This window comes from Diplodia corticola (assembly GCF_001883845.1).
Source record: "Diplodia corticola strain CBS 112549 chromosome Unknown scaffold46, whole genome shotgun sequence".
Taxonomy (NCBI): domain Eukaryota; kingdom Fungi; phylum Ascomycota; class Dothideomycetes; order Botryosphaeriales; family Botryosphaeriaceae; genus Diplodia; species Diplodia corticola.
Window position 1 is genome coordinate 66,008 of NW_017971525.1, and position 24,738 is coordinate 90,745.

The 24,738-nt window shown below is 58.6% G+C and overlaps 7 protein-coding genes across 7 annotated transcripts; 5 read left to right on the forward strand and 2 right to left on the reverse strand.

Annotated features, from left to right (window-relative positions):
* Window positions 1–466: 466 nt before the first annotated feature.
* BKCO1_4600029 (abc multidrug transporter mdr1) lies at window positions 467–4,543 on the reverse strand (the record flags this gene model as incomplete). The annotated part of the gene is made up of 2 exons (XM_020276286.1): window positions 467–824; window positions 888–4,543. 2 exons carry the CDS (start codon window positions 4,541–4,543, stop codon window positions 467–469), a joined length of 4,014 nt encoding a protein of 1,337 aa, XP_020127868.1.
* Window positions 4,544–5,700: 1,157 nt separating this feature from the next.
* Window positions 5,701–6,980, forward strand: BKCO1_4600030 (cell cycle control protein; the record flags this gene model as incomplete). The annotated part of the gene is made up of 2 exons (XM_020276288.1): window positions 5,701–6,325; window positions 6,382–6,980. 2 exons carry the CDS (start codon window positions 5,701–5,703, stop codon window positions 6,978–6,980), a joined length of 1,224 nt encoding a protein of 407 aa, XP_020127858.1.
* A 1,420-nt stretch (window positions 6,981–8,400) lies between these two features.
* Window positions 8,401–12,239, forward strand: BKCO1_4600031 (rna polymerase ii transcription elongation factor; the record flags this gene model as incomplete). Its single annotated transcript, XM_020276289.1, has 4 exons — window positions 8,401–8,797; window positions 8,852–9,300; window positions 9,351–11,144; window positions 11,196–12,239. 4 exons carry the CDS (start codon window positions 8,401–8,403, stop codon window positions 12,237–12,239), a joined length of 3,684 nt encoding a protein of 1,227 aa, XP_020127826.1.
* A 1,200-nt stretch (window positions 12,240–13,439) lies between these two features.
* BKCO1_4600032 (glycoprotein x) lies at window positions 13,440–15,931 on the forward strand (the record flags this gene model as incomplete). The annotated part of the gene is made up of 3 exons (XM_020276290.1): window positions 13,440–13,484; window positions 13,539–15,267; window positions 15,345–15,931. The coding sequence occupies 3 exons, from the start codon at window positions 13,440–13,442 to the stop codon at window positions 15,929–15,931; spliced, it is 2,361 nt and encodes a 786-aa protein (XP_020127859.1).
* Window positions 15,932–17,120: 1,189 nt separating this feature from the next.
* Window positions 17,121–18,929, forward strand: BKCO1_4600033 (mfs transporter; the record flags this gene model as incomplete). The annotated part of the gene is made up of 3 exons (XM_020276291.1): window positions 17,121–18,005; window positions 18,209–18,698; window positions 18,874–18,929. 3 exons carry the CDS (start codon window positions 17,121–17,123, stop codon window positions 18,927–18,929), a joined length of 1,431 nt encoding a protein of 476 aa, XP_020127827.1.
* Window positions 18,930–19,303: 374 nt separating this feature from the next.
* Window positions 19,304–20,598, reverse strand: BKCO1_4600034 (decapping enzyme dcp1; the record flags this gene model as incomplete). The annotated part of the gene is made up of 2 exons (XM_020276292.1): window positions 19,304–19,509; window positions 19,575–20,598. The coding sequence occupies 2 exons, from the start codon at window positions 20,596–20,598 to the stop codon at window positions 19,304–19,306; spliced, it is 1,230 nt and encodes a 409-aa protein (XP_020127828.1).
* Window positions 20,599–21,180: 582 nt separating this feature from the next.
* Window positions 21,181–24,303, forward strand: BKCO1_4600035 (phosphatase family protein; the record flags this gene model as incomplete). The annotated part of the gene is made up of 1 exon (XM_020276293.1): window positions 21,181–24,303. One exon carries the CDS (start codon window positions 21,181–21,183, stop codon window positions 24,301–24,303), a length of 3,123 nt encoding a protein of 1,040 aa, XP_020127829.1.
* Window positions 24,304–24,738: the final 435 nt, after the last annotated feature.

The window sequence follows — 24,738 nt, forward strand, 5'->3', positions numbered from 1 at the left end:
GCAGCGGTATTGTTGGCCGCTACCCCCAACCAGCAATGGTGCATGGTGCTGTGTAAAGTACCGTTGAGTGGCAAATAATTGGCGACCATGTAGGCATGCAGCACTGTGCGAGATCGTTGATTTCCAGTTCAACGGGTGATGTTGTAGCGGCCATGGCAGGAACACGAGACTCATGAGATGGTGCACTCACACGTTATATGAAAGAAGGCAGGGGTAGGGTTCAAAATGTGGATGAATGTAGAGGTCTAGTCTGAGTAGGATACTAAAAGGAGGTAATGTGGATAGAAACCGTGAGAACTTTTGAGTTCAGCAAGAACCCATACTGAATCCAACGACCGACCAAGAGTGTGGTATATGTAAGAACCTCAGCCTGAGGCGAGAGAATCCGGTATGCCCCCAAACGCCGCTTTAAATGCAAAATAGCAATGCCAAACCGCGCAATAACCGCCCAAACATCACATGTCGTCTATTTCTGCTTCTCCAAGCTCTGCAAGCTGACCAACTCAAAGTATCTGCCCTTGCGCGCCAGCAGCTCGTTGTGGGTGCCCGACTCGACAACCTTTCCTCCATCGAAGACGTAGATGACGTCGGCTTTCTGGATGGTGCTGAGACGATGGGCGACGGCAAGGGTGGTGCGGCCTTTAGCGGCGGCGTCCAGTGCCGCCTGGACGATTTTCTCCGACTCGGAGTCGAGCGCAGAGGTAGCTTCGTCAAGCAGCAGGATCTTCGGGTCGCGGAGGAGGGCGCGTGCGATGGCAATGCGCTGTTTCTGGCCACCGGAAAGGAGAGCACCTTTGCTACCACAGACGGTGTTGAAGGCCTCACTATATGACAACCGTTAGCATTTGCAAATCCTCTTGGTTGAGTGGTGCACGCGGGGTACTTACGGAAGGGACATGATGAAGTCGTAGATGTTGGCGTCCTTGCAGGCCTTGATGATGGCTTCCTCTGGCACGTTCTCGCGATCCGCTCCGAGCAAGATGTTGTCCCTGATGGTGCCTTGGTACAGCGTGGGTTCTTGGCTAACCAAGGCGATGTAGTTGCGGTAGTCGTTGATGTTGAGAGAGGAAATCTCCTTGCCGTCGACGTAGATGCCACCGCTCAGAGGGTCGTAGAAACGCTCCAGCAGAGCGATTGTAGTACTCTTTCCGCATCCACTGGCGCCGACCAAGGCGACGTACTGGCCAGGCTTGACGGTGAGATCAAGACCACGAAGAACCGGCTGCTCAGGACGTGTCGGGTAGCGGAAGTGAACGTCGCGGAATTCCACGTTGCCCTCCATAGTCTGAATCTTCTCGCCGTCTTGCGACCAGGTGTCGATTTCGGGCTTGCGATCAAACAGTGTTTTCAATTGGACAGCAGCCTGCTTGGCCTTGCCCATGTCCGGAGCGAAACTGAAAATGGTACCAGCCGACTGGGCACCGAAAGTGATGGAAGCAAAACACACGAAGAACTGGAACATTGTGTACTCGCCCGTGCTGATGAGCGTTCCGCCATACCAGAAGCCAAGGGCAGTGCACAGGAACATGCCGGATTGAGACAGTGCATACAGGGTCGAAGATCGCAGAATCGAACGCAAGTTCTTGGAGCCCTGGGCGACTAGTTGCTGATGGTAGTTGGCGTAGACATCCTCTTCACGAGTCAGAGAAGCAACAGTACGGATGGCCGAGGTGGCCTCGCAAGCGTACGAAGCTGACGACTCGTACGCCTTCTTCGACCGCTGCTCGAAGCGAGCCAGAATCCAGAATCGAAGGAAACCACAGCAAAGGAGAACGGGAATCGTCGAAGCGCAGACGAGACCAAGCTTCCAGCCGATGGAGATGCCGAGTGCAAGGGCGCCGATGAGTGTCGTCAGAACGGTGAAGATGGTTCCAAGGGTAGCTCCGCTCAAACCTGCGAGGTTGGTGGTCTCGGTGGAGAGGAAGGAAGTCAGGGATCCAGCGCTGTTTTCGTCCTTGTCAAAGAAAGCGATGTCCTGGCGAAGCATGGTTCGGAATGCAGTGTCACGAACGCGGTGGATAAGCTTCTCAGAGCAGACGGCAAAACACAGACCCTGACCCGTGAAGGAAATCAGTTGAGTGAAGGCCAGCATAAGATACATCAAGCTCCAGAAGTTTGCCTCTGAGCGAAGCTCGCCGTACTGCGACGGTGGCCTTGACAGGGCGGAGATGGACTTGGCGAAGAAGACCGCCTGAACTGGATTACCGCCACCAGCAATGATGGACCAGAACAGTCCCGTCACCATGAGCACCCATTCCTGCTTGTTGAAGCTTGCGATGAGTCTGATGAGTTGCCCAAGAGAGTATTTCTGAGCTTTCTCGGGGTGTTTCTTGGAAAGAGCTACGCTGGATTCCGACTTTCCGGTGTGAGTGCGCTTGAGCCTTGCCGCCAAATCGTCATCTGGGTCAGCGGAGAGCGCGCCCTTGCCAGACTGGGAGGATGTAATGCGCTTGAGTTGCTCGTCGTCGGTTTCAGTGGGCTCGGCTTCCTCCTCCTCGATCTTTTCGTTCGCGGCGGCAATCCTTTGGGCCTCCACAAGGTTGTAGTAGGCGGCCTTCTTCTCCAAGAGTTCGTTGTGGGTGCCCTGCTCGACGATGCGGCCCTGTGACATCACGACGATCTTGTCCGCAGTCTTGATCGTTGAAAGACGGTGAGCAATGACGATTGTGGTACGGCCCTGCGCAGCCCTGTCCAGTGCAGCTTGCACAACACCCTCGCTCTTTGTATCCAGAGCCGAGGTGGCCTCGTCCAGAAGCAGAATCTTCGGGTCGCTGACAATTGCACGAGCGATTGCAATGCGCTGCTTCTGGCCACCGGAAAGCAAGAAACCACGTTCGCCGACGTTTGTCTCGTAACCCTCGGGGAGGGCCGACACAAAGTCATGGGCATTGGACATTCTGGCGGCATTGAAGACCATTTCGCGAACCCTTTCTTCGTCCATCTGCTCGTACTGCGTTCCGATGAGACCATGCTTGATGTTGTTGAAGATGGTAGTGGCGAAGAGGACGGGCTCCTGTTGGACAAGAGCAATTTGTTGGCGCAGCCAGTGCAGGTTGAGCTCCTGCACATTGACGCCGTCCAGCAGGACGTCACCGCCAACAGGATCATAGAAGCGTTCGACGAGGCCAACAATGGTACTCTTTCCAGAGCCGGACGCACCTACGAGAGCAGTGGTTTTGCCCGCCTCGACCATAAGATTAACGCCATCCATGACGGTGACCTCAGGACGGGAAGGATAGATATGCTTGACGCTCCTGAGCTCGACCTGTCCCTGGAGGCTCTCAAGCTTCCTGCCCTCCTTGGAGGTGGGATCAAGGGGCGAAACGCGGTCGATGGTGCTGTACATCTTTGAAGCGGCAGCAGTGGCAGTGGTGAAAGCCTGCAGCCAGGGACCGATGTTTCCAAGGGAGAAGGCGCCAATCATGACGGCAAGGAGAATGGTCAAGACGTCCGAAAGAGACATGTCTCCGGCGACAAGGTATCTGGAGCCCATCCAGAAAGCCAAACCGTAGTTGAGGTAGACGATGGTCATCATGGCACCAAGCATGGAAGCGAGGACAGTCTTTTGCTTCTTGCCCCAGTACTCGGCAACGACGAGGTGCTCGTTGTACTGGCGAGCGAGCTTGTCCTGAGTTCCGAAGGCTACAGCGTTCCTGATGGAGCTGAAGACCTCCTCGACAACGGTGCCTCCTAGGGCGTACGAAGCAAGCGAGTTCTTGTTGTACTTCATGATGAAGGTGGAACCGCCTCCCATGGTGAAGACAATGGCGAAGATGGTGGAGCACAGGATCAGGGTGAGCTTCCAGTACTTGACAAAGCCAATGATGAAGGCAGTGATGAATGTTGCGAGGGCTTGCAGGACGAGGCCGACTTTCTCGGAAATGCCATCCTGGACGAGGTTGGCATCAGCGGTGATCCTGGTGGTGATTTCTCCGGCGCCGAGCTTGTCGAAGTAGCCGACGTTCTGGCGCAGGATGGCGGCGAGGTAGTTCTCCCTGATCCTGGAAGAGATGCGTTCGCCGACGTAGATCCAGCCGACGGTGGCAATGTAGCAGGTGAAGAACTCGCCGATGAAGAGGTAGACAAAGTACAGGACGAACTTGGTCAGCTCGTCGTTGAACTCGCTGTGGGAGATGGTTCCCTGGAACATGCCCTGGAAGGTGCCGGCGAGAGAGCCGAAGACGACAGTCATGAGTGGCAGGACAGCGCCGGCGGCGATGGCGCAGACAGACGAGACGATGATGATTGTCCATTCGAGCTGGTTGGCATAGCGATAGAGGGCCAGGTAGGAGATGCTCACGGCAGGAGTATCGAGCTGCCTCTTCAAGATGGCCCGCTCGCTCTCCGGGAGGTGTGCGAAAGGGTCCGTCTCTTCTTCCTCGCCTTGCTGGACATCGACGTGGTGGGCGGGGACGGGGTTCAGTGCGGGCGCCTCGGCGACGGCGGCGGCCTCGTTGAACAAAGCCTTCTCGTTGTTGGCCGTCACGTCGGTGGCAACAGACGGCGCCTTTTCCGGGTGGAGTTGGTCCCCGTCGCTGGCCATGGTGGGCAGGGGGTGGGCAGGCGGCCCGGGCGTGGTGTTGCGGCTCTCGGTTGTGCAACAGCGAGGGCTGGCGAAAGAGGCAAGAGGCAGCAGGCCAGTCAGTGGTGGGCGACACGGATAACGGCAGGCGTCGAGGGCGGGTGCGAGGCGAAACGGCGTGGGTGGCAAGCTCGCATGGCTGGGCGCTCTACTCTATTAATTATATCTGGGAGCCTGGGGCGTTGTACAAGTTTGTGTCCGGCAAGCACTGATGCCGAGAGCCTTCTGGCCATCGTCCTGGCCGCGCGGGGCCCGTAAGGCCTGTCGGAGGGCCTGTCGTAGGGCCTGTAGGAGCCGAGCGAGTACGACGGGCGGGTCTGTTTCGCTTTCGGGACGCCGCTGGTTGGTCTGATCTCCGGCAGCCGCGTGCCTGCTTGCGGCGCCAGGCCCGCCGTCCTCGCAAGCTCTTCCCGTTTGGGCCACCGCTCCTATTTCGCTTCAGCCATCATGAGCCATCATGTCCCATCATGCTTCCAGCATCCTTCTCGAATCCCGCCGCCCCACCCACCGCTTGCGCTGCGTCGGCCCGCATGCCTGCAGAACCGCCGCCCTCATCAGCTGCAGGCCGGCGTGCGGTGTGCGGTGAGCCCGCGCGGCTGAACCGAGAAGGAGCTGGCTCTGTGGCGGCTGGAAAGGAACACACCTATGCCCGCATCGGCCTCGGAGGCCCCCGCCTCTCCGTGCTTCTCTGCCTTAGTCATTTCCACATCATTAGCATATCGTCAGCACAGACTCGAAACGGTCACCGTCCACGCATCAGCTTGGGTGGCCCTCTGGCGCACGCCTGGCGCAGGCGGTAGTGCTTTTGCTGCTGCCTGCGACATTGGACCGAGGCAGCTCGCCGGCGCCAGACGCAATTCGGCCGCCGTGTTTACCTGAAATCGCCAAGCCAAGCACTGCGTGCGTGAGGTTGACGTCGGCGCGAGGTTATCGACGTTTGACTTTTGCCGCCGCTGATCTCTCCAGGTGAGGCCGCCGTCTGGCGGGCGCTTGGCCCTGCCCCGGCCTTGGCGAAACCTGCAAACACGCCAAGCCGAGCCAACGGCCCGCCACGCCTGACAGCTTTGCCTGTGACCACCCCAGCACCTCCGCCAACCTCACCCATCCCGCCTGCCGCCATGGCCGATGTCGCTGAGCAGACCGCTGCTCCTCCTGCCGCTGCAGATGCCGCCTCGAACGAGCTGGTCACCACATCAGCCGACGGCGCTGAAAAGGTCGTCATCACCACCAACGCCGAGGGCAAAAAAGTGAAGAAGATCATCCGCAAGAAGCGCAGGCCCGCCCGCCCTCAGGTCGACCCCAGCACCTTCAAGTCCGAGCCCCCGCCCCAGACCGGCACCATCTTCAACATCTGGTACAACAAGTGGAGTGGCGGCGACCGCGAGGACAAGTATCTCTCCAAGCATGCTGCGCCTTCACGCTGCAACATTGCCCGCGACACCGGCTATACGCGCGCCGACAGCGTTCCCGGAAGCTACTTTTGCCTCTTCTTTGCCCGCGGCTTGTGTCCCAAGGGCGCCGACTGCGACTACCTGCACCGCCTCCCCACCATCCACGACATGTTCAACCCCAACGTCGACTGCTTCGGTCGAGACAAGCACGCGGATTACCGTGATGACATGGGAGGTGTTGGGAGCTTCATGAGGCAAAACAGAACCCTTTACGTCGGCCGCATCCACGTCACCGACGACATCGAAGAGATCGTCGCCCGACATTTCCAAGAATGGGGCCAAATTGACAGGAGTAAGTTGCTCGCGCCCAGCTCAGCCACAGCTGTACCGTGCTAATCAAGGTCGCAGCACGCGTTCTCAACACCCGCGGTGTCGCCTTCGTAACGTACACCAACGAAGCGAATTCGCAGTTTGCGAAGGAGGCCATGGCCCACCAAGCTCTCGATCATAGTGAAGTCCTCAACGTGCGCTGGGCCACTGTGGACCCGAATCCACAGGCTCAGAAGCGTGAGGCGCATCGAATCGAGGAACAGGCTGCTGAGGCCATCCGTCGCGCCCTGCCCGCCGATTACGTCGCTGAAATCGAAGGTCGTGACCCGGACTCAAAGAAGCGCAGGAAGATTGAGGGAAGCTTTGGCTTGCAAGGATACGATGCTCCGGACGATGTGTGGTACGCAAAGGAAAAGGCTGCCCAGCTGGAAGCGGCGCAAAACGGAGGTCTTTTGGAAGCGCCCGAGGAACAGAAACTGCTCGAAGCAGCCGCCGATCAGGAGGAAGCCGTCAACCAGCAGCAACAATATGCCACCAAGGAGGACAACGATGGCATCTTCTCTGGGTCCACGCTGGCAATGCTGAAGAACTCAGGCGTCACTTTCACATCTGGGAAAAAGGAAGAAGATCGCCCCAAGGGCCCGCTTGTCGGTTACGGAAGCGATGACAGCGACTGAGCTTCAGTCCTGGCGGTGTACCAACACCGGAGTAAAAACAACCGAATCTCGCCCCTGCCTGCTCAGAGCGGTCAGAGAGATGCGCCGGTTTGGAGCTAGACCAATGGTATAGCAATGCGAAAGGCTGCTAATCGTTCGCACCAAAAGTGCACTGGCGCCCAGTCTATCATCCGGCAATGCTTCAGGAGTCGTACTTCGGATTGACCATCGTGGAACCATCCGAGGCCCCAGTGGCAAAGCATTTGGTCATGTTATCGACAGCGAGTCGAACGGACCTGGGTTACAGTTCATGGGAAGGATCATCGTTCGTAGTGAGCGACATGAAATCTGAATACTTGTGGTGTATGGCATGACGACGGTACTTCGCGATCAGGAGCATGGCCAGGCATCTGGATCCTGCAGTGGAGACCACAAGTTACAATAATATTCCTTCGTGCCCAGACAATAGTCGTATCCGCAAGCATAACCACATCCGGATGCAAGCACCCGGGAGTGCATTTTGCCCTAGCCAGGGGCCCAAGCCTTGTTTACGTGGCCCTCAACCCGGGTAGAACAGAACATTGACCTGAAATCTGAGCACAGACGACGTTTCCCCACATTCGCAAGCGTTTCCTATTTCAGTGATGCGGACTGTTATCTGAGAGGCAGTTTCCGAGGACGGTGACGTTCCGGAACCATGCACATTATCGGGTTAAGCTCGGTGCGGCGGGCCGGTGGTGGGCTCCGCGATTTAGGTAGGCAGAATGTTGTGGCGACAATGGCATGTGCTTCTTTGTCTGTTCCTCCAACTTTACAGGCATCTCGAGCGGTGCAGCAGCTTCGTGATTGTAGAGCGGATAGAATGTACGGCATTGACGAGTGAGATGCAACGTTCGACTTTAGTGTCGAATGGAAGCTCAAGGAAGAAAACGAGTCTTTGCATGTGCCTGACTAGGCAGGTGACTACTAACAATGTCTGCGATGGAGGGACAGGCAGTGCAGTAGGTATCGGGCGGCTTCACCAACTCGACGTTGGAAGACATGAGGCAGGCGTTGATTTTGACCAGTATGCAAGGTCCGTTGGACATGAGAACGCCCGTGAATCGGATGGCGATGCACGGCCGGGAAGGTGCTTGAGATGGTGTTCGGCAATGGCGATAGCCGATCGGCGGCAGGGATCCGCGCGCCGGTCGGTCGGGGCGCCAAGACCAGAGTGGCCGGCGAGCGTCGCGCAGCTTGGGTGTTGCATTCACGCTCGTTTGTATCGCGCCAACGCCATACGCTTCCGCATCCTCACCTCCAACCCGAACATCGCCGCAACCTTCCTCTCCGCACCGCCGGCGCGATCTTAATGGGCGTGTAACGCGCTCTCCATCCCCCCGCGCCTCGGCCCTCTCGAAGACCCGGCGTCCTCCTCACCTCCGCGCGGATACAACCCACCATGACTGCTCCGAACGGCCTCGGAAACGGCGTCAACGGCCATGGCTCTGCCAATGGCACCATCGAGCCAAAGCGCTTCTCGGATATTCCCAACGTCCTTGATGTGACGGTCAACGAAGGAGGGGATGTCGAGCAGGTCGAAATCGATCTTGTCGAACTGAACGATGACCCTACGGAGCTCTGCATTCTCCTGGAGAACGAGAACGTGGTGAAGTCAACGTGGATGACCATTGCTTTCGCCTATGCCAAGCAGCACAGAACCGCTTTGGCCATCGACATCCTGCAGAAGGCTCGCGACGCCTTTAGCAGAGCCGGCGCCGAGGAGAAGCTCAGCATCCTGAGCGCTTTGTTCTGGCTCAACCTCTGCATGTGCCGCGAGGCTCCTCGCCTCAGACCAGGTGAGCGCACGCTCCCTCACTGCGTTCCTGTTCACTTTGACTGACACTTTGCAGACAACACTGGGCCAGAAGTCAAGACCAAGGAGCAGTGGATCCAGGCCGCCACCGCAAACCTCAACGACGCATCGCGCATCAGTCCTTCTTATGCCCCCCTCTTCCTCGCTCGCGGAGTTCTCTACCTCCTCCGCGCCTCTGCTATCACTCAAACAAAATCGGGCGCCCCCGACAGCGCAGAGCGCACCGATGCGTTGCGCCAAGCGGCAAAGTGCTTCGACGACTCTCTTCGCGCGTACGGAGGCAAGAACCTCATGGCCATGCTCGGCAAAGCGAGAGTCCAGTACTCGCTTGGCAAGTATGCCGACGCTCTGGCGTCCTACCAAAAAGTCCTTGGTCAAGCTCCTGACATGATGGACCCCGATCCCCGCATCGGTATCGGATGCTGTCTTTGGCAATTGGGATACAAGGAAGACGCCAAGAATGCGTGGGAAAGAGCGCTGGAACTGGTAAGTCATTGTGCGCCGAAGATGCGGAACATGGCTGACGGGGTTTGTAGTGTCCGGACTCCAAGACCGCCAATATCCTCCTTGGCCTTTACCATCTTAACGTGTCCTCTCAATACTCGACTACTTCGCCCGAGTTCGCTCCCATCTACAAGAAAGCGATGACGCAATACACGCAGAAGGCCTTCAAGTTGGACGACAAATACCCGCTGTCATGTGCCACCTTTGGTGGATACTTCCTCATGAGGAAAGCCATGGCCCAGGTGGAACGGTTGTCAAGACGGTCCATCGACTTCACCGACGTCAATGCCGTTGCCAGTGACGGTTGGTATCTCCTCGGTAGGAAGGAGCACTATGAGAACGAAATTTCCAAGGCGCTTGAGTACTACCAGAGGGCCGACACTGCACGTGGCGGCGAAGATCGCGGTTATCTCCCGGCCAAATTTGGTATGGCTCAGATCCGGATTATGATGCAAGATTTCGAGGGTGCCAAGCTTCGGCTCGAGAAGATCATTCAGCAAAGCAAGAGCACCGAGGCCATGATTCTTCTGGGCTCTCTTTACGCCGAAGATGTCTTCGCGGCTCAAGCCTCGAACTCGAAAGAGGACAAATCAAATGAGCTGAAGAAAGCCATTTCTCTCCTCGAGAGTGTTCGATCAGCCTGGAGAGATCCCAAGCGCAAGGTCTCTCCGGATACCGCGGTCCTTCTCAACCTTGCCCGCCTGTACGAGACCGACCATCCTGAGAAGAGCCTCCAGTGTCTGCACCATGTTGAGCAGATGGAATTGGACGAGATTCCAGAAGAGGACCGACCAGATGAACCGCAGGCACCGGACCCAAACCAGGAAAACTACGATGTCGCCAAGGAGGTCTACGAAGAGGCGAAGCGGACACACCTCAATGCCCTTCGCGAGAATCTACCACCTCAACTACTCAACAACATGGGCTGCTTCTACTACCAACAGGAGAAATACGCCCAGGCCCGTGAGCTGTTCCAGTCCGCTCTGAACGCCTGCGTGAAGGTGGGTGACAAGGATCAATCCGTGGACACCGATGCCCTCGTGACTACAATTTCCTACAGCTTGGCTCGTACCTACGAGACCGAGGGCATGCTGGACGAGGCTAAGAAGGTCTACGAGGGCCTTCTTCAGCGACACGGCGACTATGTGGATGCCAATATTCGTCTTACGTACATCAAACTTCGGCAGAGTCCTCAGGACGAGGGCCCGAAGGCCATGTCGGATTTGTACAAGGCGGAATCCACGAACCTGGAAGTGCGCGCTTTGTACGGCTGGTATCAGCGCAAGGCCAAGAAACGGACAGCCAACATCCACGAAGACCAGGAACAACGGCACTACAAACACACTCTGCAGCACTACGACAAGCACGACCGGTATTCCCTCACAGGAATGGGCAACATCTATCTGGCATTCGCTCGCGAGATGCGAAGAGACACCGAACAGGATAAGGACAAGCGGCGCAAGATGTATCAAAGGGCTGTTGAATTCTTCGACAAGGCGCTTCAGCTAGACCCGAAGAACTCTTATGCCGCCCAAGGCATAGGCATTGCGCTCATTGAGTGCAACAAGGATTTTGCCAGCGCCGTGCAGCTTTTCACCAAGGTCAGGGAGACCATGAAGGACGCAAGTGTCTACATCAACCTCGGTCACGTTTATTGCGAGCTCAAGCAATACTCTCGCGCCATCGAGAACTATGAGGCAGCGCTCGCAAAGGACCGTGCACGCGATGCCACTATCCTTGCCTGTCTTGGTCGTGTCTGGCTACTTAAGGGCAAGCAGGAAAAGAGTGGTCAAGCCATGAGGACCTCCTTGGAGTACTCCCAAAGAGTGAGTGCGACGGAGAGTTGATTGGAGGAACAAAGGCTAACAAGTTTCCAGGCTCTCGAGGTCGCTCCGGAACAGGACCACTTCAAATTCAACGTCGCCTTCGTTCAGATTCAAATCGCCCAGCTCATCCACACGCTTCCCGAAAACGCCCGTACTCTCGAGGAAGTCGAGGCTGCAGCAAAAGGCTTGGACGATGCCATCGAAGCATTCAGTGCCATCGCCAAATCGCCGAACCCGCCGTTCCCGCGCCAAGACATCGAAGCGCGTGCTAACATGGGTCGCAACACGCAGCGCAAGCAGCTCGAGCGCGCTATCCAGAGCCAGCGCGAGTACGAGGAGAAGAATGCTAACAAGCTCAAGGAAGCTCGCGAGAAGCGCGAAGCTGAGATCAAGCAGCGTGAGGAGGAGAAGCGTCAAAAGGAACAGGCCGAAGCCGAGCGTCTCCGTCAAATTCAAGAGGAGCGCCAGAAGATGCAGGAGCGCGACCGTGAACTCGCCGCCAAGCGTGCTGATGAAGAGAAGCGCGTACAGGAGGCCGAGATGACTACAGACTCGGAGACGGGCGAGCGCAAGAAACGTCAGAAGAAGAGCCGCGGCGCAGGTGGTGGTGGCAAGCGCAAGAAGAAGGGCGCCGACTCGGACAGTGAGGGGGAAGCAGGCTCCGACAGCGATGCCGGTGGAAAAGGACGTCGCTCCAGGCGCCGGACTACGACTTCGGCAACGCCCGGCGGCTCGGATGACGACAAGCCGCGCAAGAAGAAGAAGAGAAAGCTCGAGCGCAAGACGGCGGCCACCAAGGTGCAAAACAGCAAGTACAAGTCGAGCGAATATGTGCAAAGCGATGACGACTCGGACCTGGACGACACGGCGCAGGCGGCGAACGAGTCCCTGGCTGCGAAGGTCCATGATGCCGAGGACGGCTCGCCGCGGCCGGGCGCGGAGAGTGGAGATGAAGGGGCTCCGGCAGCGAGCAGGAACCGGAAACGCGTCGTTGATGATGACGATGAAGATGAGGATGGTGGGGCTGCTGCACCGGCCAACAATGGCGGCGAAGCGGACACACCAATGGGCGGGCTAGACGACGACGAGGAGTAGTAGTAAGTCCCATCACGGACGGGTTTCGAGGCAAGGGTGGATGTGCATAAGCAACGGCGTTGTTTGAAAACTTTGGTTCATCGAAGGTGTGTGGTCGGATGCTGGCACCAAACAAAAACAATTCCCATTCGAAGTTCTGGTCGTCTTGCCGCTTTGACGTATTTACCCCATTCATCAAGATTACTGCAATGGATACCAAGCGAGCACGTTGATAAGGGATTATGGGTTGACTGACAGGCTTGACTGATGTGAGTGGACGTAAGGTAGCAACTGGCAGCTCTTTGAAGGGTTGCGGTGGGGACTGGCGCCGCTACGGGCCTAACGTCTTTATTATCCCAACGCCTTCTAGTGCGCCTTTTTTCCACTGTCTGGGTCGGCCCTGGATATTATTGAAGGCAAGTAAGCAGACGTATTCCTGCTCTGAAGGCTCTGTTCGCTAATGGGCTTGGCATCCGTGCTGTAAAGGGATATCTGTTGAATAATGACGCTCGATAAGGAGGCCATTGTCCTAGTATGGCCGCTAGGTGACTGCCTTGCCCCGGCTCACTATCTCCAAAAGCGATGGTTGCTCCGGCCAGTGCGATGCAAAACCATACGGTCGCTCAGCGTTCTCCTTGTTGAACGACCATAGCAACCCATCGCCAAACAGATGTTCGCTAGCTAATTTGGAGACTAACGACACTCGTCCCGCTCGCTCCCGTACACTACCAGCTAACGAACCAGACTTGGGCGTTCACTTGATGTTGTAACAGGGAGAATGTCTATCAGAACACTAAGCCACGACACATTCACGGGAAAAACAAAAACAAACAACATGCGGATAAGAGCTACGACTACCTCGTCCTTGTTTCAATACTAGACGAATTGGCCTGGTATGACCTTCCAGTCAGGATGCAAACATTACGCCAACCGTGCGGTAGTACTGCCAAGCGGCACCAAGTCTAGAGCCTGTCACTGGAAAGGAAATGCCTCGTTTCTCCCTTGACTTGGACCTATTATCTGGAAACCGAAGGCCTAGCGTTACTTGACTTGTGCTGTTGGGCAGCGTCTCAGAAAGTGTTGAAAGAGCACTATAAAGAGGGGAAGAGGGATACAAAATTTGCCTTGGGCTTCCAGGCGACGTATTATTCAACCATCTCCCATACCCAGGCTCCGTCTTGGGCTTCAAGTTGCGGCCGTTTGCCGAGAACTGCCGACAAGATGGTTGGCATCAATGCGCGACACCTTGTGCACGTAGCAAGGGCGGTGAGTCGATTGAGTATATAAGAAGTAACGTACGGGCGTAGCTAACCCGGCTAGGCTATGACATACACCTCGACCGTACTGCCCGGCCACCCCTGCTCGACGGGCAGCAATTCCACCGCCACACAGGCAAGCTTTGCCAACAACACCATTACAGGTGCCCCCCAGACAGTGTGCTATACAAGCACGCCCGTCGCGACGAACACCAGCTACGCGACGCCGGGCGGAGGCTGTACGCTAGCAGGGCCGGACAGCGAGTTCAGCGAGTCGAAGATTGGCAATGACGGGTACGGCAATGACGTCTACGCGGTCACCTACGGCAGCGCCGGCGGCAGCTCGACCATGTCGACGAGCTACGCGGGCGCAAGCACCTCGTTAGTGTGCATCACGGCAACGCCGCTGCAGACAGCAACGACGTCGGAGGCTCCGTCGACCAGTGCGCCGCCGCCGCCGCCTCCCTCGACGAGCGTGCCGCCGCCGCCGCCTCCGACGACGAGTGCGCCCCCACCGCCGCCTCCGACAATCGTCGTCTCGCCTATGCCGCCAAGTACCACAAGTTCCAGCTCATCAAGCTCCAGCTCAGAAAGCTCCAGCTCCAGCTCCAGCTCAGAGAGCTCCAGCTCCACAAGCAGCGCGCCGACAAACATGCCAACAGTGGTCAGCTGCCCCGCTTCCAACGGTTCAACATACACTGCGGAATCGGTGCAAAACGCCCAATTCTACCTCGAGTGTGGTTCGGACTACCAGTCGTACAACATCGAGTTCCCGCAAGGCTACAAGCCTCCCAGAAACTACAGAAAGCTGGCCAAGCGCGATCCTATTGAAGGCGTTAGCTTTGAAAGCTGCGTCGAGTTCTGTGCGAAGCTCTGCGACTGTCATGACATCTCCTACCAGTTCTCGACCAGCACTTGCCAGCCGAAGAGCGCGGCGGGACAGAAGGTCCAAGGATCCAACGACGTGGTCAACGCCCGCCGGACAACGCCCGGCTGTATCAACGGCTTCCAACCTACCACGCTCTGCACGACTTCGTCCACCTCTGTGAATCTGTGTGCCAACAATGGATGCAGCAAGACTTCTTCCGCCGGCTGTCCATCGACGGGGTGCAGCCAGCCTTCTACTACCGGCTGCCCATCGACGGGGTGCAGCCAGCCTTCTACTACCGGCTGCCCATCGACGGGGTGCAGCCAGCCTTCTACTACCGGCTGCCCATCGACGGGATGCAACCAGCCGTCCCCGCCTCCGCCGCCTCCGAGTTGCGGAGGAGGGAAGTGCAAGAAGTCGCCGCCGCCGCCGCCGCCGCCGTCGGGCACGTCATCTAATGATGATTCCAACCAGACGTCGTCGACGCCGTGCAATTCGCCTTCCCCTCCCCCTCCCCCACCGCCTCCTACTAGCCGCTGCTCAACGTCGTCGTCGTCGTCGTCGTCGTCGTCGACGCCATGCAGTTCGTCTTCCTCTCCGCCTCCTCCGCCTCCTCCGCCTCCCCCACCGCCTCCTACTAGCAGCTGCTCAACGTCATCGTCGTCGTCGTCGACGCCATGCAGTTCGCCTTCCCCTCCCCCTCCTCCTCCCCCTCCTCCCCCACCTCCTCCTCCACCTCCTACCACTACCGCTAGTTGTGGAGGACCGTCGCCGGCGTGCAACAAGCCGCCGCAGTGGCCGCCGGCGGACAAATGTAAGGGTGTGCTGAACCACCCGGGCAAGTTGTTCCGGCTGCGCACGCACGTTGTCAGCGGCGCAGGCAGCCCCGAGTTCGAGAACCTCTACGTTGCGGAGTCGCAGTACAGTAAGTGATTTTTTTTTTCTTTCTCCTTCCTTCTTCCTTGCAAGATATATCTGGATGCTGACTGGGGATGGCTGCAGACGCGAGCAGCTCGGTGCCGACGCTTTCGCGCAACATGGCGGATGGCGGACGCTTCTTCTACGACTCGTCGACGTCGTCGGTCGGGCTGTGGCACGGCAGGTGCCAGTTCTCCGGGCTGACCATGTTCGGCGACAACGACATGGACGCCTACTCGCCGGCCTTCATCACCAACAGCGTCGGCACGCACCGCATGCAGGTCGGCTGGGGCTCGCTCACGTGGGACAACGACCGGTTCGACGGGTGGGTGGTGTGCCGGGCGCATTCCAAGGGCGGCGCGCCTCCCGGCTGTGCATGGTCGCAGGGCGGCAACAATGGCGGCAACAATGGCAACAATGGCAACAATGGCAACAACAACAACGGCAACAACGGCAACAGTGGCAACAGTGGCAACAACAACACCGGCAACAACGGCAACGGGCAGGGGCAGCAGCAGAAGAACGGCGGCGGCGGCGGCGGCGGCAACCGGCGCAAGCGCGACGGGCAGCAATCGTGCTACGAGCTCCAGTGGCACGACGCCATCAGAAACCTGGGCATTGACACGGAGCGGTGCGCCAAGGTCGAGCTGCTGACGGAGAACGAGCAGTGAAGAAAAAAGAGGGTGGTGTTGGGCAATGTTTGGGATTTGCAGTGGGGCGCGCACGCTCATTGATGGGATTGGATAGACGGCGATTTTCACATGTTCCCGTTGGCAGGACAGATACAGATTAGGTAGACGCAGCGCACGGGAGAATTGCAACGGTGAGGTTATCAGTCGATCGGCAATGACACAAGTGGGCCATGACTGCCATGTGCCATGCCCCGGCTGCCAGCGCGAAGAAAATGACCTCTACGGTACATACGCATCAGGCCTGGCGGCGACGGTGACGGCGCGACGGCGCAACGGCCAGCGCGGTGTGCGACGAGCGCCGGCGAGTCTCTTACCGGTTGCGGCTAGACGGCTGCGCAGGCCCCGGCTGCCCTGTGCTGCCCTGTGCTGCCCCTGCTGCCGCCGCTCCAGGCCAACAGAACGCTGTGTTCCCACATCCCCGAACATCAACGCATCATCCACCAAGCCCGCCCGCGCCGCTCCTATGTGACCCTTTCCGCCTTCTGCCCGCCTGTCGCTGCGCCCCGAGCTGTCTGCCCTCACCGTCTCCGCCCGGCTGCCCCCGCGCCCCCGCGCCCCGGCGAGCCCCAGGCCCCAATTGGCCAGGCCCCTGATCGACCCCGCGGGTTCGACAGCTCGACGTCGCCGAGACCAGACGTTTGCATCGTGCATGGTGCATCGTGCCCGAAACACGCCCTCGGGTCCCCAGCGGACCTCTCCCGTTTCGCCAAGCCCGTGCAAAACAAAAGGGAAGGGCTTGCATTAAATCCCGCCGCGCCGCCGCGCCATCGACCGGTCGACCAGACCAGCCCGCTGACCACCCGACCTACCCACGCGGCAGTCCCGCAACGCGCCGTTCGAAATCTACCGACGCGCCGCTTCACCGCATCCCTTCGCTGAGCCCGACGGATAGAAAGCCGGCGCCGCTTCAAATCATCCACTCTTTCCCCACCTTTCCTTGCATCTGCATTATCAACACCGACAACAACACCATCCCCACTATTTTCCTAGCCTTTTTCATCCGCCTACATACTCATAAGCACACACGCTCTCTCTCTCTCTCTCTCCCTCTCTCTGTATATCTCTCTCCATATCTCTCTCCGTTTTTCCATACCGTTTTCCCCTTCTCATAAAAATAGAAGAAAGAAAGAAAAGAAAAAAACCAGCCAACCACCACCCACCACCCACCATGCCCAAACGCACCCGCCCACCGACCATCATCACCCTCCCGGCCTCGTCCCCGCCGCCCCTCCCGCCCACGTCCCCGACCACCAACACCTTCCTCGCCGAGCGCTTCGGGCCCGCCGCGGGCCCGCGCAAGCGCTGGCTCATCTACTTCGTCACGGGCAACCCGGGCCTGGTCGGCTACTACGACCTGTTCCTGTCGCACCTGCATTTTTTGCTCACCGCGCACCCGACGCTGGCGCCGCGCCACGCCTTCGACGTCTTCGCCCGCAGCCTGTCGGGCTTCGAGGCGCGCGGCGCCGAGAGCGCGGGAGGCAGCGTTTGGCCGGCCAACGCCAAGGACGGGAGGGCCCGCGCCGGCAGCAAGCGCGGGTGGGGCAGGCTGAAGCGGCCGCCGTTTGGGCTGAGGGAGCAGGTGGATGGCGTGGAGTGGGCGCTTTGGGACCATGTGAGGGGGATGAGGGAGGAGGGCGAGGAGGAGTACGACGATGGTGATGGAGAGAGGTTCGGGTCCGGGTCCGGGTCGTCGTCGGCGGTGCTGGTGAACGGGGTAGGGGGGGAGGAGGGGGAGGGTGGTGATGATGATGAGGCGCACGGGAAGGAGGGGGAGGAGACGAGGGTGGTGGTGATTGGGCATTCAGTGGGGGCGTACATGGCGCTGGAGGTGGTGAAGCGGTGGCGGGAGTCGTTGAAGGTGAAGCAGAGGCGGGCGCGGGAGAAGAGCGAGAAGGAGGAGGCGGTGGACGGCCCGGTGACGATGCTGGACGCGAGCGCCTACGCCGAGGACGCCGATGTAGAGGAGAAGGAGGGAGGCAGGATCGTGGGAGGCGTGTGCTTGTTCCCGACCGTGACGCACATTGCCAAAAGCAGCAGCGGGATGAAGCTCACCGTACGTTGTTTCCATCACCCTATCAAATTCTTTTTTTCTTCTCTCTCTCTCTCTCTCTCTCTCTCTCTCTCTCTCTCTCATCCTCTCTTCTCCACATCTCTCTCCAATCAAAAGAAAGAAACGCCGTAAAAAAAAAGGAACCAGATCGTTCCTCTCTCACACACAAACACAAAACTCATCAACCAACGAACCAAAACAAACAGATGCTCCTCGAATCGCTCCCCACCCTCCCCGTCCTCGCCTCCGTCCTCGCCCACGTCCTCACCTTCTTCTTCCCCACCCTCCTCCTCGCCGAGCTCCTCGCCCTCGTCCTCGCCCACCCGCCCGACGCCGCCCGCACCACGGCCGAGTTTCTGAAATCCCCCCACGGCGTCCGCCAGGCCCTGCACCTCGCCGCCGACGAGCTGCTGTCCATCACCGCCGACCGCTGGGACGACGAGGTCTGGGGCTCTTCTTCCGCCTCCTCCTCCGCGGCGGCGGCGACAACAGGGCCGAGCCCCGCGGTCGGCGCCGTGCCGCCGCGGACGAAGCTGTTTTTCTTGTTTGGAAAGGACGACCACTGGGTCGCGGACGAGACGAGGGACGAGCTGATGAGGGAGAGGGGCCGGACGAGGGCGCAGAGGGGTGAGGCCGAGAGGTGGAGGCCCGTCATGGAGGTGGATGAGACGGGGATTCCGCATGGGTTTTGCATCGGTGAGTTTCTTCTATTTTTTTTTCTCTCTGTCTCTTCTTTCTCCTATCCGACTTTCTCGAGAAGGGCGCTGTGGAAGAATGAATGCTTTGGAGCATCTTGGAATGCCGGAACGTTTGGGCACAGGCTGACTGACTGGCGCGCGATGAATCACAGATCCAAACCACAGCATTACAGTGGCCGAGAGGGTGGCCAGATACATAGAGGAGATCGTTAGACAAGAAACAGTTTGATTTTTTTTCTTCGCGGCCCTCGTGGCCTGGGCGTGGCTTAGCTCGAGGCTAGCTCGCCATTGTTAAAGCATATATACCAGTTCTTTTCCACCAGAAGAAGTTTTTTTTAATTCAAACCACCAAACAGTCCGCATCGTGCCAACTGCCATTGAGTAAACATCCGCTGTGTCGACATCCACTGTGTCAACTTCGACCGTGCCAACTTCACCCCATGTCATCAACTTCACCCGTGCCAACTTCACCCATGTCAACTTCACCCATGTCAACTTCACCCATGCCAACTTCACCCCATGTCGACTTGCTCTGTTCTGCTGCTGTCACTGTATCAGTCAGTAAGAGATTCTGACTCAAGTCGAAAGCGAGTGAACTTACATCTACAGCTTGGTGACGGACTTGGAGACGACCTTCTGGGAGATCATCTTCCTGCCACCAACAGTCGGAGTGAAGGTCGACTCGAAGGTGATCTTGCGGTTCTCACTCTCGACCTTGTCGGCCTGAAGGTTGTTCTTGTAGCCCAAGAAGGCGTCCTGGGCCAGCATGTAGTTGCCGACTGAGAAGGATCCAAAGGGGGTGTTGATCACTGCAGATGTAGGATCAATGGGAATCGTAAAGAGGGGGGGAGGAACGCAAGAGCAAGTTACGAACCAGACCAGCCTTCGGCGCGAGTCTTGTTGAAGACGTTGAAGAACTCAGTGCGATCCATGCTCGCGTAGTCGGCCGTGTACTGGGCCGCAACGGGCGATGCCTCCTTGGGCTGCTGGTGGCGGGTAGGGTGGCCCCTGGCCTTGCGCTGGCCCTGAGTCTGTGAGGCAGGAGTGACCTTGGGGGCCGACAAGAAGAAGTCCGTGTCCGGCGTGTTGGTGAATCGGGGGGTGGGAGCATTGGCCGAGGAGGCCATGGACTGCTGGACGGCCGGCTGAGCTGCCTGAGCCTGAGGACGAGGATGACTGGGGATGGTCGGAAGGGTTGACGCAGCCTGAATGGTAGGGGTCTCGTGGTGGTGGATCGAGAAGCCGGCGTCAGCCTCACGCTGCTTGCCGAACAGCTCGCGGAGAGAGAGCTGACGGCCCATGGGAACGCTCTCAGGCTCATCGGGCTCAGAGGACGAGCCGTTGTTCATGGCCTCAAGGGTCCTGCGGCTGTTGTCAACCAGAGCAGCGCACTGCTTGATGATCTCGGCGTTGATTTCGCGAGCACGGGCCGTGGAGGAGGGGTGAGGTTCGGTGAAGATCCAGAGGCCGAAGATTTGGAGGCTTCCGTCCTCGTGCTGGCTCTGGAGGATGACATAGTCATCGGTCAGTTCGACATCGTCGGCGGACTTGAGTTCGACCGAGAACTTCTCCATGGAGCGGCGGTTGAATACGATGACAGAGCAGCGAGCAATACCATCATCCGAGGGCATGAGCTGGTTGATGAACAGGGTGCCATCAACACCGTACTTCTCCCAGGCCTGGGTCTCGGGCGAGAAAGCGTAAACAACGCAGAACGAGGCAATGGAGACGATGGAGAGCAGGTCAGGGTAGTGACGGCGGAGGACAGCCAGGTTGAGCTCCTCGTTGGTGCGGTGAGGCGGCGGCGCCAGGTTAGCGAGTGAGTTCTGGGAAGGGAAGTCGGTCTCGTAGTCGGATGCGGCTGCAGCAGCGCGCGACTTGTTCTTGGCGGGGGCCATTGTGATTGGTGAAGAGTGGAAGAGTGGAAGAACGGGGATGAGGATCGAAAGTAGTCGAGTGAGGATGGATGAGCGTTCAGTGAGCACAGCTGTGTAGCGACAAAGGGCCTTGCGATCAACGCGTGGGACGATGCTGTCAGCTGTGAAGAAAAGCCGTGTGTGTGTGGATGAAGAAGAATGGAAGAACAGCTGGTGGTGCGGCGGGCGGCGCAGAATATATGGGCGCTGGGTGTGAAAGTGACGGCGGCGGTTGCTATTGTGCCCTGCCCAGCCCCGCTGTTTTTCGTGGCCGGTGGTCCAAGCGGGCGAAACGGCTGCGTCGGGGCTCGCTGGCTGGCTGGCTGGCACACTGGCGCCCGCCGCCGCTGGCCAAGCCAAGCTGCAGCTCCGCCCGCTGCTGCGCTGTGCGTCATCCCGCCGCACAGCCACACCAGCCCGCCGCGTCCCGCCCTCGCCGCCCACAGCTCTCCGTAAATCCTGAGACCTTTGCCCCCGCCGCCGCCACGCCCCAGCGCTGCTGATGCTTGCCATGTGAGGTGCAAGATCTCCAAACCCGCCCTCTTCCCTGCGCCGTCCCCAGCAATGTCGTCCGAAGAGCCTGCCACCCCCGACCTGGACCAGCCCATGCCGGGCGCCTTTCCCTCCACCGCACCCGGCCCCTCGTCGACCCCCCAGAATCTTTGGCAAGCAATCCACGAGCGGCGTCACGAGTACGTGCGCCCCAAGGAGATCCGCATCAAGGTCGGAACATGGAACGTCGCAGCGTTCAAGGGCACCGAGAAAGACCTGGGCGGCTGGTTTGTTGGAGGAAAAGGCGTCGAGGAGGCTCTGTCAGGCCTGGGCGTCTCGGATCCAAATAACCCCCAGGCTGGCGATACCGTAGACGATGGCCTGCGCGAACGTCCCCTCGAACAAGAGGCCCGACACACAAACGAGGAATCGACGCTGCCGAAGAACGATCATGCCAGCGTACCAGCTGACGACGACATTGCTCTATACGTGTTGGGCCTGCAGGAGGTCCTCGACGTTTCCTCGCCCGCCGAAGCCTTGAGGCCCTACACCGACCCTGCGACCGCCGCCAAATTCAAGGCCGCCATGCAATATGATCTGCCTCAGGGCTACCAGCTCGTCGCCGAGCAGCAGCTCATTGGCCTGCTCCTGCTTGTCTACGCCGCACCTTCGATTGCCCCCGAGATACGCGCCGTGAGCACAACGAGCGTCGGGACCGGCCTCATGGGGTACATGGGGAACAAGGGGGCCGTTACGGCTAGAATAGTGCTGGGCGAGACAACGCGCTTGGTCTTCATCAACTCGCATTTGGCGGCTGGCGCAGACAAAACGTCATTGGAAAGGCGCAACTGGGATGCTGCCCAGGTTGTTAGCCGCACCAAATTCGACCCGATTACCGACGCTCTCGGCGTGACACAGGCCAGCGCCGAAAGCATTGGCGACGAGGACTTTGCCTTCTGGATCGGCGACCTCAATTACCGGTTGGGCGGCATGCCAGGTGAAGACGTGCGGCGAATTTTGATGCTGCATACACGAAACGAATACGACCTTTCTCAGCGGCAAGCAGAGAAGATCGAGAAGGACATTGCTTCCTCTGGCCACGTGCGTTCTGATACCGCGGTTGAAATCTCGGAGCAGTCGAGCAATGAGGACCAGCCCGAAGCAGAGCCCGAAGCAGAGCCCGAAGCAGAGCCCGAAGCAGAGCCCGAAGTGATTGTAGCAGCCAAATTTGATCCTGCCTCGCTTCAGGCAACTATCGAGTCTCTACTGCCACACGACGAGCTGCGCAAGCAGCAGCGTCTGCGGAAAGCTTTCTACGATGGATGGCGGGAAGGTGATATTGAATTCCTGCCCACCTACAAGTACGATGTGGGCACAGTGGGCATATTCGACTCAAGCGAGAAGCGGCGTTGCCCGAGCTGGTGCGACCGTATCTTGTACCGCACACGCCGCGATCGGTTGGCCTACTACGCCAAAGTCAAGGAGGAAGAGGAGGCGAAAAAGAGGGACGAGGAAATGAAGAAACAGGGTCTAGACAAGGACGCCGACAACGACGTCCTATTTGAGTATGACCCAGAGACGGATGGCGACTTTGGTTATGACGAGGCCACAGACGCCCGGGACGATCCCATTCCAGTGCTGACGAAAGATGGCTTCGAGGACGAGATCGCACTGGAGTATTACACAGCACACCAACGGGTTTTGTCATCGGACCACAAGCCTCTGGATGCTGTCTTCAGGCTCAAATACGACAGCGTCGTGCCGGAACTGAAAGCCAAGGTGCACGCCGAAGTTGCTTGGGAGCTGGATCGAGCGGAGAACGAGGGGCGACCAGGCGTCACATTGATCGTCGAGAAGGACCCAAGTAAGAATGGGACGAGGGATGATTCAAAGACAGATTTTGAGGGAGTGGATTTCGGCAACGCCAAGTATCTTAGCGTACGCCGACGGCATGTGACAGTGGCCAACACCGGCCAAGTTGCTGCAACTATCAGCTTCTTTGGGAACCCTGGAGAGGAGTGCAGCGAAGTTCAACCCCCACCGTGGCTCACGCTGCGTTTCGACCGAGAGGCGGACACACCAACGCGACCGAACACTCCTGCGTCGTATACACTGGAGCCTGGTGATGCGTGCAACATTGATATGGTTTTGAAGGTAGACAGTATGAGTCTAGTGCACGAGCTGAATGACGGGAAGGCACAACTTGAGGACATCCTCGTCTTGCGCGTCTCTGACGGCCGCGATCACTTTCTACAGGTGCGCGCCAGCTGGCTTCAAACGAGCCTCGCTCGGTCCATCGACAAGCTCATCCGCATACCCGAAGGCGGCATCAGGAAACTGCAAGGGCAGATACCTGAAGGCAATGGCAGCAGCGACAGTCCCTCCAAACAGGCAGGGGTAAAGTGGTCAGCTCCCCGGGAACTGTTCCGACTGACGGAGGTTCTAGAAGACCTGGTCGAGCGGGTGATGGCTGAGTGGGACATGACGGAGCACGAAGAAGGCACAAAGGCGCCCTGGCTGTCGCAGGCGCAGCTCAACTCGGGCGGTGGCTGGCCCTTTGCGCCGGAGACGTGGACAATACAGGACGCCGCCGAGCGTGACTCGGTCAAATGCGCCATCATTGACGCACTCGACACGGACTCGGCTTTAGAGCAAGCGTTTGAGCCAGAGACTTCCGCGGTGTTGCGGGTCGAATGCCTCGCAGAAACGATGACGCTGTACCTACGCAGCCTCGAGGACGGGGTGGTGCCGGCAGAGCTGTGGAAGAAGATAGAAACGGGCTACGACGAGCAGGTGCGGAGCAAGAAGCAGCTCAGCCGTGAGGAGGAGCGCATGTGGATCTTGGAAATCATGGCGGGCGCGCCCAACCACAACGTCTGCTTCGTGCTCCTGACGTCGATGCTTGCGCGCATCGCGGCGGAGGTGCGTTCGGCGACGAGGATGGAGCAGGCGCTCAAGGGCCCGACGAGCCCTCTCAGGCGGACTCTGACCGGAGTGGCGGGAAGGGTGAGGAGCGCGAGCGAAGCGCAGAAGATGCAGACGCTCAACGTGGAACGGGGGCTGTCCAGCACGTTTGCGGACGCGATTGTGCGGGTGCCGGAGAAGGCGAATTTGAAAGACAAAGAAAAGCAGACGAGGAGGCAGCGGATGTGCCGGGTTGTGGAGCTGTTCGTGCTGCCGGACGAGAAGGCTTGAAGCGCGCGTAGTATGATACCCAAGTCTGGCACAATACGGATAACGTGATACTAGGGCCAAGAAATGCGGATTGCTTGTGTGCTACCTTGGCTCCCCAACGACTACGTCTGTTTCTGCTTCGACTGCTTGACGCTACCACGTACGTCGGGACATGTTCTTCGACTGCGCATAACCTCTCCAGCCTGCTCACATGTGACGCGAAGCTGTGTCGGGCTTGATGATGCATGGGGAAGGTAGGTAAGTGGCAGAAATATCACGCTCTTGGCCAGATGCCGGGGGGCTGCTTATTAGGCAAGAGCCTGACGGTAGGTGACACGATGGGGGTGGGGGCAGGGGCAGCAAGTACCGGCCCGTGGCGAATCGGGCATTTTTTCTATACAACAGGCGACGGGGCCTTCTCCGGACAAGTATTGATGCTCGCTTATACGAACAGCC